Raw genomic sequence first — 12,168 nt, 5'->3', positions numbered from 1 at the left:
ATCATTGCCTTTGAGGTCTGACTCTGAGTCTAGGATTCCTACTCTCCGTCCACCATGGTGACTAGTCCACATCTAAGCTTTTCTTTGGAGGATGAGGCTGCCTCTCAGACCTGACCTGTGTGGTCCTTTGTGCTTTGAGGGGTAGATGAACGCACATAACTCATTCAAGGGAAAGAAGGCACCTAGAGGCTGCAGAAAGTACTCACAGATACATACATCACCTCTTATCCACCGGGGCCCAGTCTCCCCAGGTGTTTCTCTCACAGAGACTAGCTTAGAGTACAGGGTCCCCAGCAGGCTCAAGGATAAGAAACCCCTCACCGATCCCTCCTCCCTTATTCCAGTGTGAAGACCCTAGAAATGCCATTTCTAATTTTACTTGGAGCTCTGCTACAGGTTGATAGGGGTAATTCTGGGGCCTGCAGGGTTCGCCCCATTGGAGCACTGAGGGAAAGCAGTGACCATGAGTTGATAGTGGACAGTGGCTGAGGGTGGTGGCCAGGGTGCAGCCCCAGATGTTCCTAGCGCAAAGGTGAAGAAACACCAAGAAGCCCTGTGCACTGAAAGGTAGTCGGTTCCGATGCCAATCAGGGCACATACCCAGCTTTTGAGTTCCATCCCTGGTTGGGGAGAATATGAAAGGCAGACGATCAATGTTTCTCTCTCATGTCAATGTTTATCTCTCTCCCTCTCTCTCCCTTCCTCTTTCTAAGCATGTCCTCAGGTGAAGGTTAAAAAAAAAAAAGAAAAGAAAGCCCTAGCCGGTTTGGCTTAGTAAATAGAGCGTCCGCCTGCAGACTGAAGGTTCCCGGGTTCGATTCCCATCAAGGGCACATGCCTGGGTTGCAGGCTCGATCCCCAGGAGGGAGTGTGCAGGAGACAGCGATCAATGATTCTCTCTCATCATTGATGTTTCTGTCTCTCTCCCTCTCCCTGCCTCTATGAAATCAATAAAAATACATTTAAAAAGGGGGGGGGGGGAAGGGGACCTTCATAGAGAGAGGGACTACAGCCTAGAGGGGAAGGAGCAACTTGTAAGGGAGGAGTGCTCCCCTTGTAAGAGGGGAGAAAGACACCAGAAAGGCTTTTGGAAGTTTCGGGGTGGGGGCAGCGGGGAGAAACGCCACTTAGGAACATCAGACTGGGCACCTTAAGACTAAAACCCCATTAGGCTTATTTCCCCTACAGACCATCTGAGTTTATTGTTTGTGATCGCTGTCCTCTTCCCATCTCTAAAGGCTAATCTCTCAATCTGCGAGGAGTGTCAGGAAGGCTGAGACCCACATGGATCCATCAAGCTTCCTAAATCATTGATCCACCTGGAGTTTATTTTTTGGAAGGAATGAACGGAGTTAGAGCCTTCATCCTGTCCTCTGCCGCTACCCAATTGCCCCTGCGCTACCCATCAGTGTAAATGTTTTATTCCACAATTTCCTAATTTTCTTTTTATATGTCCTACGTTCCTCTCCCATCTTCCCAAATTCTCCCCAAATTTCCCTTTAGTGTTTAATTGAGATAGCACGGCACTAAAATGGTAAGTTAATGGAGGATGAATGGATAGCTTTAGAGTATTGGGTCTTCTTCTCCAAGAACAAGAACAAGCTTTTCATTTTCCTTAACGTGGTTGTTTTTCCTGAATTGGCCCTTGCGCATAAAGGTGCTCAGGCAGGTGTCATGGAAAGATGTGAGTTTCTTTGGGGAAGGAACTGGGGAGGAGCCCTACTTCAGAGCCAGTCTGTGGGGAACCATGGTGACCTTCAAAAAGAGCAGCCATGGTGTGCCTGGGCCCTGATGATCTGAAGCGGGTAGGAGGCCCAGAATTGGGCCCTAATAGGAGGTATTTGTGGTTCCCCAACAAATGCCCCGCTCAGCTCCCGCCCCCATATGCTACACACAAACAACAAGGCAGGGAGGCTCTGGGAGCAGAAGAGCTGCCAGGCCCCGGGGGACAGTCTGGCTGGGCAGGAAGGCAGCACAGTCCATCAGGAGAAGCAGTTTGACAGGGCCCGGGGGCTGCTAGAGGAGACCTGGCAGTCAAAACAACAGGGGACGTGCTAGGCTTGTGCTTCTCTTTTTATTGTTTCTGTCCGGCCCCTGCAGTGGGGGAGGGGCAGGCACGGGAGGTGGGCGCCCTGCCACCTTGCCTGAGACCGCTCTGCCTCTGTCCTCTCCTTTCCTCTCAGCATCTCGCCCACCCTCACTCCTTCTGAGTCTCCTGCTCCCACATCTGGCACCTTCGGGGGTTCCCTCTTGCAGCCCCTGCTTGCTAAGCCTACCCTGGGAACATAAGGGACTATGGGGCTAATTTAGTGCCCCCCAGTCTCCACAGGGACTAGTCCCCCAGTTGCCTGCCTGGCTTACTGAGGAGGCCCTTTCTTTCTCTGACCTGGGCTGGGGAGTGGAGAGGTCCACCCCATGGGTCCCAACACCCTGCTGGGGTGAGGGGCCCTCTCCAAAGCCAGAGGCTAGAGCCTGAGGTCATGGAGGTGGGAGGGGCAGGGTCACCGCTCTGCCTTGGCTCCATTCAGGCCCTGCCCAGCACACTCATGGGCGGCCAAGAGCCAGGCTCGCTCACTTCCAACATCCAGGACTCACACAGCTGGGGGCTCCCTGTGCCGGGCAGGGATGGGCCATGTCCCCTGTGGGGACCATGAGGGGGGAGGTGAGCGAGGGTCAGAGGCTGTGAGGGGAGACTGTGGCTGGGTGTGGTGCCCTTCGATGGAAGGCGGCTGGCTTCAGGAGGCAGTGAGGACAGGGGCGAGGACGGTCTCTGGTGGCAGAGGGGTCTCTGGCTTTAGAGCACCTCGTGCTGCTGCTGTGTGGCCTCGCTGACGACCTGGGGAGGAAGAGAAAGACAGTCCAATCCAGTGTTGGCAGGAGAATGGAGCCACGGCAAGCCGCCCAGCCCCCATTCCAGAACAGCAGGACCCCCTCTCCCCTCAGACAGGGACTCAAACAAGCACAGCTGGCAGAAAGCGCCTGGCTGACAGATTCCCAGACACACCCCATGGCCCCCACCAGTAAAGGGACCGGGCAGACTGCTCACCTCCCCGTCCCGGGTCTCAATGGTCTTGATCATCACTGTCTTCTTGGTATGGACTTCGGAACCCCTTTGTTCAGGGCTTGTTTCTGTAACAGACCATCCACATGCTCAGCCTGACCGAGTCCAGACCAGGCTGTTCCAGGGGCTGGGAGTCCACCCCTGGTCCCACGCGGCAGAGAGAAGACTCCCACCCCTTCTATATGGACCTGGTACTTTTTCAGCAGGACTTTTATCACTTGTCCTTGAGCCCAGTGAGTGGCTCTGTGGACCCCAGGGTTAGTTCCATGGTTGAGATGAGATCGGGAACCAACAGATCTGCTCCAGATGTGGACTGGTTCAGGAGGGCAGGACCCCTGAGGCCCAGGCCACCCAGCACTTCCATCCCCCATACATCTTGCTCCCTCTCTACCCTTGGGCCGCAGGAGAGCCCTGCATGAATTTGTACCCTGACAGTTAGAACCCAAAACCCAGTCCCAAGATATTCTCTTGGAGGACCTCATGGTACCCAGTCCCCTTTAAGGCTCCGGATGAGTAACTTGATGTCTTAATGAAAGAGAAACGGACAGGAGTCGGTCACTGATTCATGGTGTTGGTGGCCAGTGATTTGCTCTCTGTGCCTCAGTTTCCTCATTGTGAAATGGTAACAATGATTCTTGCCCTATCATGGCCACAGGACTATTAATTTTAAAAAGCATGAAGCAGTTTTAAATGTAAGGCTCACACTTGGTATCTGTATAAACGACTAACTAAAATGAGAGGTTCTGAGTTTCATAGTAAGGGTCAAGTTTAGGTCCTTGGTACTAAGAGTCTGGTGTTCATGAATCTCCTTAGCAAGCAATCAGCCTGTGATGAACGTTGTAACTCCGTGGAGCCAGCATGTATTTTTCCCTGATGGAAATGAACATCGAAGATATAAAAGGTTTGATCTAGGAAAGGCAAAGCTGCCAAGGACTCTGACTTCCTTTCCTAATGTATCATTATAGTGTGTTTTTCTGTTCTCCAGGGTTGGAAAGCCGTGTGATCTGCATATTACTAATGGCAGAATGGCACAATGCCCTAGCAGCTACTTCTTCTCATTGTTTGGCTTCGCTACGGTTTGGCTTCATTGTTATAAACCTAATCCAACATCTTGTTCCAGCAAACTGGAGGTGTTCAACAAGCAGCGGAGAGGGTGGGGTGGGAGAGGTGGCACTTGGCAATTTGCCAGACAATGGGTGGTTGGTGCCTTATAGCCAGGGAGTATGGTCCTAGATGCTTCTGCTGCCAGGCCCCTAAGGACACCCCTGGTTCCTTCAGAGTTTGGGTATATCAGGAAAAAGAAGCTGTTTGCTGATGCTCAATATTTCCAGAAGGTTCAGGGGATATGGTCAATACAATATCATCCTATATAATAAAAGCCCAGCCACCGAATGGTGGAACGACTAAAACGACCGACCGGTCAAGCAGTCGCTATAACGCGCACTGACAACCAGGGGGCAGACGCTCAATGCCGGAGCTGACCCCTGGTGGTCAGTACACTACCACAATGGGAGCGCCACTTGGCTGACCAGGATGAGCTGCTGCTCCCACTTGCGAACCCCAGGCCCACAGGCAGGAACCCGGGCTGTGATCATCGCCTCCTCCTCGCTCCCTGCCGCCTCCTCCAGATGCCCACAGTCCACGGGCCTCTCAGAGCTGACCCTGGAGGCTGGGAGGCAGGTTCGTGGCCGCTGCAGGACTAAGGCCTACTCTGCTGCCTCTCAGTGCTATTGTCCCCGGGCCCGCCCCGACCGAGTCCCCTGGAGAGGCAAGTGCTCCGGCTCCACGGAAGATGCTGGACCAGGGAGCAGCCGCTCAGAGGGCGGGTCCACAGCCACTCCACTGACCGGGAGGAGCAGCAGTGCTCCCACCGTGGGCTGATTCCCGCAGGCCACACCCCCCACTAGTGCATGAATCCTGTGCACTGGGCCTCTAGTGAGATAATAAAATAGAACGATCTCTTTGTCAGAAGTTCCTCTACCTAACCCCCCGCCCCCCCCCCACTCCTCTACTCCCTGGCAGCAGCCCCCTTTCTCTTCTCCAAACCCCAGTCCTGTCCCCACAGTTCCATCCTCCCCTCCTGGCTGGCCTTGAGCACTGCCCATGCTGGATTCCTGCCCTCCACCACCCAGGCCTCCACTTGCTAACATACACTCACCTCGAAAGTTGAGGGCAGAGAAGGTCTGGATAGGGAGGTTGATCCTGGAAGGAGAAAGATCAAATCCCAAAGGGTTAGGACCCTCGCTCTCTCCCTGTGACCACCTATGAAGTTTGCCCTGGTCCTCTCTAAACACCATCCTCAGCTGGCCCAGTCCCAGGGACCCCAGCACTCCCACTGCCATACTGCTCAGGGCATAGGGGCAAAGGCCAACTTTAGCTGTCCCAGGAACTGTCCCTTTAGGAGGGATCACCCATTCCATCTCTGACCTGCTGGCATGACACCAACACCCCCAATCCTGCTGCACTGTCCAGTTCACCAGGATTCCCTTCTTGCTCCTGACGCGGCAGGAAGTATGGATAGCGGCTCTGGGGGACATCCATTGTGTGTGCCCTCCAGCCAGGGTGGGAACCTCTGGCCTATGCACATGTGAGGCCAAGTTCCAGGAAATGCCTTTTAGCTACCTTAAAAGGTCATTATAGCCCCTAGCCCGTTTGGCATAGTGGATAGGACGTCGGCCTGCAGGCTGACGGGTCCCGGGTTCAATTCCGGTGAGTGGCATGCAAGAGGCAGCCAATCAATGATTCTCTCTCATCATTGATGTTTCTATCTCTCTCTCCCTCTCCCTTCCTCTCTGAAACCAATAATAATTATATATATTTTTTAAGTCATTATATATAGGTGATACTCTATGAAACCTGAAATGTGTAAGTCTCCATCTAAACATGTCTGCTGATTTCTAAAAACTGCCAATATTATAGTTTTTATGAGTATCAATGGACATCATTTTTTTGAGTTAATGACCTGTTTTAAATTGAAGTTAAGTTTACATACAGTGAAATGCGCAGATCTTTAGTGTGCAATCCAGTGAGTTTTGATCAGTGTTTAACTGCAAGTCTAAATACAGATATAGAACATTTCCTCCACCCCAGCAGGTGACCTCATGTTCCCTTCCAATTGTGTGCTGTTTTCTGTGTCTAGAGGTGAATTGACATGTCCGAGCTTGTCATTCTGGTCTTTTCCTATGAGCACATGTATGTATGTATGTGTGTGTGTGTGCACATGTGCGCCCTCAGTGTACAAGTCTGCACCCTCTCTTCTAGCTTGTCTCTCCTTTATCTGCCCCTCCCTTTCCTACCTCATCATTCCCCACTTTGCTCTCATCTCTCCCTTGACTGGCAGTAATATTTTATTACCATTTGCTGAACATGGTTTTATGCTGCTGGTTCTTAATTCTGAAGGTAGAAGAGGGAATAGTTACATTTCTCTTTTTATCAAAGCTATTAATTAAATCACTTTTACTCAGGTGGCCTTGGTTAATTCTCTGCTATTAGTGGAGTGGTGGCCTCTTGTATAAAATTGTTTCCAGGTCTTGTTGAGGTGATCCTGAGCCCCCATCATGGCAGGAATGGGGGCCCTAGCATCCCCCAGGACCCCACTGCCAGCCCTGCCTTGCCCCTTACCGGCTCTCCTCGCCCTCCAGCAGCTTCCGGTAGGTGGCGATCTCCACATCCAGGGCCATCTTGACATTGAGCAGGTCTTGGTATTCACGGAGGTGGCGGGCCATCTCATCCTTGAGGTGACGGATCTCTTCCTCTAAGCGAGCGATGTTGTCCTGGTAGCCGCTGGCCTCACTAGCAAAGCGATCCTCCAGCTCCCGCATCTGCCTCATCAGGGAATCATTCTGCAGGGGAGGGATGCCCAAGTCAAGGTCAGGTTGTTTTAAGTGGGGGGACCCTTGGGTCCAGGATGGGGGAAAGACAGCCTCGGGGCTGGGAGACACTCCAGATAGTCAAGCCCAGGAGTTGTCAAACTCTTCTGAGCCAGGGAACCCTGAACTCAAATTATGTGGAAACTCAGACAATAGAACTGACAAAGGGCAGCATCGATGTTCAGCCTCTGCACCCCGTCTCAGGAGCCTCATGATTTCCTGAGAGCCCAACTGGCAATCCACCTGTTCTTACCCCTGTGGTAGATTTGAGGGGACAGAGGCCCAGAGAGGGCCTGTGATGGGCCTAAAGTCACAGAGTGAAGGTGGGAGCTATAGGTAGAAAGGGCCTGGCCAGGCAAGGTGGGCAGGGACTCACAGTGCCTTTGAGAGCATCGATCTCGCAGGTATAGGACTGGATCTGGTGCCGGTATTCCATCATCTCCTGCTTGGCCTGGCGCAGTGCATCATTGTTCTTGTTGGCTGCCTGGGTCAGGTCGGACACCTAAGGGCAGAGAGGGGCCCTGACATGAGGAGGATGCAGGATGCAGGTGGGGGTGGGCAAGGGAGCATAGAGGCCCTGGCTCACCCTCCTCCCCATGGATGGAGCCACAGGAAACACTTCCCAACTGGACTTGAGGGCGACATAGGGGTCAGGCTGCCTACCTTCGACTTGTACCACTCCTCAGCTTCAGAGATGTTCTTAGCTGCAATGGTCTCATACTGGGCCCGGATGTCCCTGAGGGCAGCAGTGAGGTCCGGCTTGGTCATGTCCATCTCCACATGGACCTGCTGTTCTTGAAGCTGGGCCTGTAGCTCTCGGATCTCCTGCAGGGAGCATCTGGGCGTCAGTCCCCTACCAGGCACCCTCACACCCCAATTCCCAGAGCCCAGCACCACGGTCCCCCCTTTCCACCTGCTTTCACCAGTGTCTAAGGACCCTGAGGAGGAGGGCCCAGAGCATACCTCTTCGTGCACTTTCTTAAGGAATGCGATTTCCTCGTTGAGAGATTCGATCCTGCGCTCCAGGTCAATTCGAGCTAGAGTGGCGGCATCCACATCCTGGGAGAGGTCAAGCAAGAGGGACAGGGTCACTGATCACCCAGGCAGGGCCGAGGGAAACCAGGGGCCACACAGGGGGGGACAGAGAGGTACGGATCCCGGGTGACCAATGAGGGCTCACCGATCGGAAGGCAGCCAAGTTGTTCTCTGCTTCTTCTTTCAGTTGAATTTCCTCTTGCAGCCTGGTGGGGACAGACAGACAGACAGAAAGATAGATAATTGGTGGGGATAAAACTGCCCAGAGAGTGGGCTGAGAACAGAAAAGGAGGCCTGGCTGCTGGGTAGAAACAGGAGAGGCCCCACCCAATGGGGGAGGGGACAGGAAGTGTGGCCCAATCTCTGCCCTAGAGCCACACCCTGGAAGTCTATGTCCCCATCAGATTGTGACCTCGCTGAGATTAGGAAGCCTGTCTATTTTATCCACCTCTATGTCCCTGGTTCCTAGCCCCAGCTTGGCCCGTGTAGGGGTGCGATTAATGTTTATGACCTGGGTGGCAGGGTGGTGACTCTGCTCACTTGAGCTGTCAGAAGCAGGACCCATGAGCACTGGCTCGGACTTGTTGCCCTTTCCTACCGGGAGCCCAGTGGAGCCCACCATCCGGGCCTCCCAGCTGCCTCGAGGGCCCCCACCCACTCTCCCCTTTCCTCTAGATTATCTGTTCCCCTGTGAAATGGCACAGCCTCAGCTAGGCCCAGGGCCCACCTCCCCACTCTACCCCCCTCCCCAGGGTCTCATCACAGAGGAGCTGAGAGCTACTGCTTGGATTCCCCACCACCCCCCCCCCCTGCCCTTCCCAGCTGGCCCCAGTTTCCTCCTCTCCTATCAACCCCCCTTTCCCTCTGACTGAACCTGGGCCCCTCCTCCCTCCACCCATCTGCCTGCCTGACTGCCAGCCACATCACCCCATCATCTTAAGATGCTTTTTAAGGGGGCTGTCTATAGGGCCTTCCGAGGTTTCCCATTTCCGCCCCATGATGTCTCCAAGAAAACTCTTTTGCAAGCGTGGAGCGCAGGAGAGAGACCTGGAGTCCCTCCCGCTCAGGGGACACAGGCAGATGACCTTCTCCCTGCAAGGCGCCCAGCCCGTGGGAAGGGGTTCCTGGGAGCACAGGGTTCTCACTTGGCCTTGAGCCGCTGTAGGTCGTCCAGCAGGTTGTCGCGCTCCAGGTCGACGCGGGAGCGCTGGTTGGTGAGCACCTCCACCTGGCGCCGCAGCTCGCGCAGCTCCTCCTCGTAGATCTCGGCGACCCGCGTGGGCTCGCGGCCCTTGAGCCGGTTCACCTCGGCGGCGAGCGCTGCGTTCTGCTGCTCCAGGAAGCGCACCTTCTCGATGTAGTTGGCGAAGCGGTCGTTGAGCTCCTGCAGCTCCACCTTCTCGTTGGTGCGCGTGGTCAGGAACTCCTGGTTCACGGCGTCGGCCAGCGAGAAGTCCAGCAGCTCGCCCGCGCCGTAGGAGGAGGGCGCGCGGGCCGTCCCCAGCCGGCTGGCCCGCAGCCCGCCCAGGCCCCCCGCCCCGCCCGCCGTGCGCGACATCTGGTACACGCGGGATGTCATCGAGCTCGAGGAGCCCTTGGTGCCGAAGCCAGCGCGCGGGAACACGGGCGAGCTCAGCGGGGAGCCGAGCGAGAAGGCCGGGGCCCCGCCGAAGGTGCGGCGGTAGGAGGACACGCGCTGGCTGGAGGAGTAGGCCTGGCTCATCGTGGCGGCGCGGGCGAGGCTGGGAGGCGAAGAGGAGGCGGCGGGCAGGCGGCCGGCTGGAGAGTGGATTCGGCAGGGGACACCGGGCCCCCAGCAGCCAGCACTATTTGTATCCCTCCTGACATCAGCCCCCGCCGCCCCTCCCCTGACAGCTGCAGGATCCGGCTGTCCTGCCAGGAAAGGGCGGCCACTGGTGAGGGGGCGGGGAACCCAGCTCCCCCGCAAGAGGCCTGTGGGGGGCTTGTAAGGGGTGTGAGAGAGGCTGATCCACCTAGGAGGGCAGAAGAACGGCCGGCCGGCCTGCCAACAGCTTCAGCAGGGCAGCAGGCGCGCCGGAACCCCCAGGCAGGCCCCTTCAGCCTTTGGGTGCTGGCCTCATCCTGGCGGTAGTCAGGGGAGAGAGCCCGGGAGAGGCTTCCATTTAGTTTGAGGGTCTCCTTTTTTGCTCCAAGGTCATTGCTCCAAGAGACTTTGGGTCATTTCCTGAAGGGACAAGGCCTGTTCTCAAGAAAGGCTCCCAGTCACCATTTTTCCAAAGATTCTCGGGAAGTGGCAGAGGTTTGGGAGGGCTCAGGCAAAGACCAGGAGTCCACCAGCCAGACCTAGAGGAGGAGGGTCTCTAGGCAGCCCGAGCGTGTGAGCGTGCCCTAGGGTCAGAGAGCAATCATGGCCAGAGCTGTCCACTGGCACCTGGGTTCTAGCTCTGAGCCTCAGTTTCCCCCTAGACTAGTGTAGGCCTTTTCCTCCCCACCTACTGATGAGGACATGGCCTCAAGTTTGTAAGCAACAGAGTGACTTCCCAGAATGGTCCGGTGTACTTTCAGTTTCCAATGGCTACGTGCACTCTCACCCCCACACCACCAACTTCACCTGGCTTCTGCCCCCTTGTGTCCACTCCACCCCTCTCTGACTCAACCCCATACCCACATCACCCACGCCCACACACACCAGGGGTTTGTGTTTTGTCACGAGCCGCATGTCAACCCAGCCGTCTCCCTGACAGCAACAGCTGCCAACCCGAAATACCAGAGCCGGTATTTATAGAGGAGAATGCATGGGTCCGGTAAACAAGCGCACAGAAGAGAAGCTCTGGGGGTGGGGCCCAGATACCTGAGGAGGAGGCATGAGTGTCAGATGGTGGAGGAAGGCTTGGGGTGCTAAGGCCCACTCACTTCCCACCCCCATAATGTTCTAAGCCCCCAGCAGGAATGGAGCCCTGCAGAGGTCTTGCCCATCTGCAAGGCACGGGCTGACCCCACAGGACATGCCCACCTTCTCCATGAACACTGCTGTCTCTCCACACCTCCACCTGGCACTCCACAGGCCTCTCTTAGGCCTGACCCTTTGGGAATGCAAATCCCGGAAATAGAGTTCTGGTCCTTCCCTAGCTCTGCCATCACCAGCAGAACTAATTACTGGCAGACAAGTCCTTTCCTTCTCGGTGTCCTCATTATAAAGAGAGAATACTAGCCTTGCCATGTTTACCCTATACATGTTTGAAGAGCCTCAGGTAACAATATGCAAAAATAATAATAATAATAACGCCTTACATGTACGAAGCACCTACTCTATGCCACTCTGCTGAAGCAGTCTGACTCCAGAGCTCATGCTTTGTCCCCAGGGTGGGTGTCAATGTGCCAGGTGATCTTAAAGAGCTTTGTTACTGCTGTCTTTTCAAAGCCCTTTCACATTATGTGTCTAATTTTCACCCAAGAGACAAGCTTATGAGGTCGGTGGGGAGTTCCAGCTATTCTTATCCACTCTTGGAGTCACTGCAAGCTGTTGCGTTCTGGTTATTTTTGTGTCTCATCTCCCAAACTAGATTCTAGACTCCTGGAGAATTTTGGAGATCATGTGGGTTCTTAGTACATTGCAGGCAGCACTGTCCTTGTTGTAGTTCAAAGTAGCCTGTGAGCTTCCTTTCTCATTTCCTTATTTTGGTAACAAATCTCTCTCTCTCTCTCTCTCTCTCTCTCTCTCTCTCTCTCTCTCTCTCTCTCTCACACACACACACACACACACATCAGGAGTGGATAAGTGACTCAGCTCCCAGCCAGTCTTAGAACTGCATCCCTCTTACTGTAGTGATTGGCTCAAAGGGTGGTGCTGGGTCTGAGCAGGGCCAATCAGAGACCTTCCCTGGGATTTATAGATGGAACTGGGATTACTAAATTGGAGCCTGGGGCAACCATGTTTCCTACCTGCTGGAAAGGTCTTTCTGGAGGAAAGAGAGGTCAACACGCAAGGAGAGGCAAAGACACCTGGAGAGGAGGAGAACTGCCAGGCAGGCAATCCCAAATTCTAGGCCCTGGTTCTGCAGCTCTCACTCAATTTCATGAGCTCTCTCAGTGTTCTTCCTTGCTTTGAGGCCAATAAACTTTTCCTATTTTTCAGTTAAGGAACTTGGTGTTGGCTTCTGTCACTTGTAGTCAGACAATCTTGACTAATCTACTGTAGGAAACTGCGCACCTATTTCCACC

At 54.6% G+C, this 12,168-nt stretch overlaps 1 protein-coding gene across 1 annotated transcript; it reads right to left on the bottom strand.

Moving 5' to 3' along the window:
- Positions 1–1,480: 1,480 nt before the first annotated feature.
- Positions 1,481–9,788, bottom strand: DES (desmin). Its single transcript, XM_079783069.1, has 9 exons — positions 9,111–9,788; positions 8,111–8,171; positions 7,894–7,989; positions 7,594–7,755; positions 7,307–7,432; positions 6,683–6,903; positions 5,220–5,263; positions 3,047–3,129; positions 1,481–2,836 (listed from the first exon to the last, which is right to left on the bottom strand). The coding sequence occupies exons 1-9, from the start codon at positions 9,686–9,688 to the stop codon at positions 2,795–2,797; spliced, it is 1,413 nt and encodes a 470-aa protein (XP_079639195.1). The 5' UTR covers positions 9,689–9,788; the 3' UTR covers positions 1,481–2,794.
- Positions 9,789–12,168: the final 2,380 nt, after the last annotated feature.

The sequence above is a fragment of the Cnephaeus nilssonii genome (genome assembly GCF_951640355.1).
Source record: "Cnephaeus nilssonii genome assembly, chromosome: 10".
In the NCBI taxonomy this organism is placed as follows: Eukaryota; Metazoa; Chordata; class Mammalia; order Chiroptera; family Vespertilionidae; genus Cnephaeus; species Cnephaeus nilssonii.
The sequence above is the reverse complement of the archived record's forward strand: the minus strand, read 5'-3'. Positions and strand labels throughout refer to the sequence as shown.

What these genes read in the sequence shown, in the direction of transcription:
- DES (XM_079783069.1), bottom strand. Translation starts at nt 9,688, where the DNA reads ATGAGCCAGGCCTACTCCTCCAGCCAGCGCGTGTCCTCCTACCGCCGC. An exon ending in CTGGAGGGCGAGGAGAGCCG is followed by an intron (nt 5,264 to 6,682) that starts GTAAGGGGCAAG and finishes TTCTCCTTCCAG; the next exon opens with GATCAACCTCCCTATCCAGA. An exon ending in CTCTGCCCTCAACTTTCGAG is followed by an intron (nt 3,130 to 5,219) that starts GTGAGTGTATGT and finishes GGTCTGTTACAG; the next exon opens with AAACAAGCCCTGAACAAAGG.